This window comes from Etheostoma cragini, chromosome 19 (assembly GCF_013103735.1).
Source record: "Etheostoma cragini isolate CJK2018 chromosome 19, CSU_Ecrag_1.0, whole genome shotgun sequence".
NCBI classification, from domain to species: Eukaryota; Metazoa; Chordata; class Actinopteri; order Perciformes; family Percidae; genus Etheostoma; species Etheostoma cragini.
The window spans coordinates 10,061,542-10,066,571 of NC_048425.1; the positions used below are offsets into that span (position 1 = coordinate 10,061,542).

The following is a 5,030-nucleotide window of genomic DNA, read 5'->3' on the forward strand; positions in this document are numbered from 1 at the left end:
TGCTCCACAGTAATCATGTGTCAATATGTCGCCTCTAGTGTGTGGCCCGAGCCTTTGCTTATTTTTCTGTATTGGCCCCCACCAAAAAAACTTTGGACAACCCTGTACTATAGGGTCTCTAAACAGTAATAACTCATTCATAAGAACTTAAGGAATATGCTTTTGTTTGACTTCTTCTAAAAGCAAAAGACGGAACAATAGAGCTTCTCGAGCTGGTAAAGACTGTTCTAGACTTTCTACAGCAAAACAACTTAGATGCTGTGATCATGGCTCCATGCTGATTTTATTATTTTTGCTTTTAGATCCATCAAAAGCAGTACTCAAACAAAAAACAAACAATCAAATTAATTGAACAAAATACTGTGTTTGGTTTGATTCCTTTGTCAGTGCTGTCAAAGCTTATCTCTGGGTGCCACAAAAATGCAAGACTTCAAACATAACCGCTGGCAAAATATTTATCTACCTTTTGAAGATCCAGTAAGTCATTTCATTACACAGGACAGGGTTGGAGCTATTATTTTTATGGATTATGCGACACCAATGCAATATTAATAGAAGATATAAACGGCAATAACTGGAGCTGTAGGATGAATGGCTCCCTCCCCCATTACAGATGACAAGACAGAGCAAGCCATTTCTGTAGGCTACATAGGGAAGGAAGGTGTGGAGATGCAGACAGTGTAAAAGAAAGAGAGGAGGGAGATAAGTGCAGGGGGCGGAAAGGCGGGAGTAGGAAGTGCTGACAGTGGGTAAAGGTGAGAGATAGATAAGTGGAGTAAGGGAGTGAAGTTGGGAGAGAGAGTGGGGGAGGGAGGTGAGGAGAGATAGAAAGCACAGATAGCCTTGAGAAGATAAGGTAGGAGGCGGGTGAAGGAAATGCTGCGGGACAAAGAGAAACAGCGAGATGGATGGACGTAAAGCAGAGGGAAAAACTACAGATATGGAAATGGGATGTGTCAGTGAAGGAGGGAGCCAGAGGTGTAAAACAGAACAGAGTTTGACATGAGCTGACAGCACAGCAGCACATCCCAAGAGCAAATGAAGGCAAGGGCAGGGTGTACACCTCAGACAATAAGCTTGGAGAGAAACAAGGAAGACAAGAGAAAAAAAGAATGAAAAAGAAAGAAAGGAGGAAATACAGAGAGAAGAAACAGCAGTAAAGAAAGCTGGTTGAAAAGCAGACATACAATGTGTGACTTAGCATTTGAAATAATCCGTTTAGATATTCAGCACTTTTGATGTTAAGTATTGTTTTAGAAAAAAAATCCCAGCCAGATTTAAAGTAGCACCTGTGCCATGTGTAAATCTTTTGATGAGTCCCATAATCCCCAACAAAGTGTTATTTCTTCAACAACCCAATCTTTCTGGCAATGAAACTTTTAAAAACTATTTTGACAATAGAAGACTGAAAATAGCAATATGCTTGCCTTTTCACAAGGCGCCTCACCCTCCTTTCTGGGTCCTCACTGAGTCTAGGCTATTACTGTTAAACCCTATTAGAACACAGAGATGCTACTAAGAAACAAGCCATGTGTGATTTCACTGCAAGAGACTTAGAAAAAATCAAAAAGAGACTATTTAAGTATAATATATAGACATCAGAACTGTACAACTTGCATTCCTATGTTGAACCTTTCATACCACTGACTCCTTAGAAGATTGAATGGCTACAAAGTGACCACAAAACCCCAAAGAAAAGGGCTATATCTCCAACACCCCATGACATACTTCAGGCTTTGAGTAACAGAGCATATCTTTACCTACAACAGATTTGTATAAACCAAGAGTACTGCCCAGGGAACAACGCAATAAAACCAGGGTAGAGCAGGTAGAGTATGATGGCTCCTTACCTTCTTTGCAGTACTTCCCCTTGAAGCGGGTGAGGGTGCAGTCACAGTGAACTTCTCCATACTGAATTGAGCAAAACCCTCCATTGAAGCATGGGTTCTGTTTGGTGCAGAGGTACTCCAGGTCGCTCTGAATGCCCTGGCTATTTAACAAATTAGGAGGCATCTCCCCCACCTTTAGATTGGAGATCAAACCCTGGAAGGGTGGCTCGTACTTCACGGTGCTTGACGTCAGCGCAGAGAGGCGCACATCAGGTGGGATCCCGCCCACAAACAGGTCACTGACCACTGCCATCTCCTTCCTCTTGGACTTGACTTCAGCCACCTTTGTCTCACCATCGACCATCAGGAGGGTCTCACGGAAATTGCGGGTGAGCAAGACCATGTGCCAGCGGTCATCGTTCACCCGCGTCTCCATGTGCACTGTGGCTGGCTCGGCACAGTGTATGGCAAAGCGTAGCTGGAGGCGCCCACCAGCGATGAGAAGCTCCAAGAAGTCACAGTTGCCGCCATCATCCAGATAGAGTACCAAGGCTTTGCTGATGTTGGTCTTAAGACTGAAGCTCAGCTCGCCCACTGATCCAGCTTCCCAGCGTCCGTAGCGTGCCCACTGGCCAGGCGCCCCACCAAATTCCAGCATCTTCACTGCAGTGAGCAGGCTTAAAAGGGCCACAGGCCACAGGGGCCAACAGAAGAACCTTAACCCCCTTGTCATGCTCAAAGTTCCCAAGATTCCCCTTCTGTAGTCGATGCCTTTATGGTCTAACGCACCCCAGAGGTAAGGCCTAACTTTGCTGTGTCTAACAGATTTCAAATGTAAATAATGAGCATCATATGTATATATCACTGAACTGATATATCAATATCAACTGGATAAAGTAATCCTCACAGGAGTCCTACACCAATTTTCTTGACAGTTTTTCCCTCTTCTCTCCAATTTTCAAATTGTTGTCCTTATCCTGACTCTCTCCTTTGTCTCTCCATCAGTTGGTGCCTCCGGGATTTGGAGAAAAGGAATGAGGAATAGTTGGAGAGTAAAAGAGGGGAGGGGGGAGAATATGATATTTTCAACACAGTCCTTTCTTCAAAAGCCTCTTGGTCTATCCTGGACCAAAAATAGAAACTTTCTTATGAATCCAGATCTCAGTGTAATATCCAGGAAATTTGAGCTGGTGACAAAAGATTGGGGGGGGAGTTATCCGATTGGGATCTTTCTTTAAGGGGAGTGCAAGCAGAGGAAAAGGAGAAAAAGAGTGAGGAAGCCGTAGACTAGACTGGTATCAGAGTCCAATAGTGTCTGCTAGAGCATGCCAAGCGTTCACGGTTTCAGCGTAAATCCATTCTTCTCATGATACTTAACGACTACAAAAGCTTTATGCAGGTATGGGTCCCATCGTTAGGGGGGCAGTTGGGTATCTGGAAGAAACACAAAAAAAATAAAAAATGTTTATCACATACAGACATGTTCCAGTGCATTTCATTCCGAATATACAAACTTGCGAATGTCCTATCTAAATGTGACCCATTCCACGTTAAGTTAATCAGCCCTTATTTGTTTTTATGTTACTGTATTTAATCTTTCATGTTTCATCTTCTTTGCATGTACTTTGGTTCCGCCTACTGTCTTAAACACCATGTACAAAAAGGCCTTTTCTCTTTTCAGTTCAAAAAAGTTTGTCAAGAGCCATGCTATAAATAAATTTTCTGAGGTTCGCATAGCTCGAGCGAAATAAATGTCATCTGCTCCGTCTCAGTCAGGCCAATAGATATGTCAAGCAATGTACTGAACCTTACCATAATGATTATATATGCAGTGAAGATAGCAGTCATCCACATATATTTTGGGCAATCAGCAATAGAGTATACTTAATAAATCCCACCCAACCACTGAGCCACACACACACACACACACACACACACACACACACACACACACACACACACACACACACACACACACACACACACACACACACACACACACACACACACACACACACACACACACACACACACACACACACACACACACACACACACACACACACACACACACACACACACACACACACACACCATGCATATGCAAACCCACACATCATTAAATCAAATGTGATTCAGAGTTGAGTGCTGCAGAGTCAATAGCTGTCTGAACAGCCAGTCTTGACCCTGGGGCCTGGCCTAATCCCTAGCCATTATTTCTTGAGTGAGATCTAATTTCTATCACAGTCATTCTACAATTAAAGCTAGGCTCACCCCTGCCCATGCTCCCTTGTGCTATCCTGCCTGGCTTCAAAGTGACAACTGCTATGATGCTGGCATAAGAGCAAGGGAGGGAGAAAAAGTGGGAGAAATGCGGAAACACAGAGAAAGAAAGGCTACATAATCATGATCTAGAGATAAGGGAGGATAGAGGAAACAGAGTTGTGAGAAACAGAAGACGGAGGAATACAAATATTTGTAGGGCTATTTTTCTACAGCTTTCTCGTGCTTGCTGTTCACAATGACAAGCAAGAGAAAGCAAAGCTGCCTTCAGATGGAACTTGTGAGGTTGTATTGTAAACATGGGAAGCACAGTGCACATCATGCTCATCATTCAAGTGCAGTCCAAAACTCAAAGACAAAAAATATTACTATAATCCGCAGGCTCATAGGTTACATCTGTCTCTAAAATATGTCACCATTTTGTGTTATGTCCTATTATAATAATACAAATGTGTAAAATAAAAAAATGTCAGCAGTATATGCCAAGGCTGTTGAACTCTGCACATATGTACACACTAGGAGTGGGAATCTCACAATACAATACACAACCCACGATACTGAAAATGAATACAGCAATTCTGTGATAGTCAATACATTGCTAGACAACCCTAAAATGATACATCACCATATCGGTCTAACTATGAACACAAAAGCCAGTAAACAACGTTAAGCGCAGGTTTTCTCTCCTTATTCACTGCAAGCCCAAACTATCAAGAGTAACTATAGGTCCAGACTTCAGACTTAAACCTGGCTGGGGCCTGTTATTTTCCTCAAACAGCTGTCCGCCAGCCCTTTAAAAACGTCTTCCTCTTTCGCTAGATAACTTATGTTCAAGTTTCCCTCATTTACAGTGGGTACGGAAAGTATTCAGACCCCTTTAAATTTTTCACTCTTTGTTTCATTGCAGCCTTTTTCCAA

At 42.8% G+C, this 5,030-nt stretch overlaps 1 protein-coding gene across 6 annotated transcripts in view; it reads right to left on the bottom strand.

The window, feature by feature from the left end:
- Positions 1-3,260, bottom strand: part of nrxn2b (neurexin 2b) — a 589,914-nt gene extending 586,654 nt beyond the window's left edge. For all 6 annotated transcript variants that reach the window (XM_034856686.1, XM_034856684.1, XM_034856685.1 and 3 more), the window contains exon 1: positions 1,851-3,260. In XM_034856686.1, coding sequence (XP_034712577.1) covers positions 1,851-2,562 — 712 coding nt within the window. In that variant the 5' untranslated portion in view covers positions 2,563-3,260. The remainder of the gene's footprint in view (positions 1-1,850) is intronic.
- Between the last annotated feature and the right edge of the window lie 1,770 nt (positions 3,261-5,030).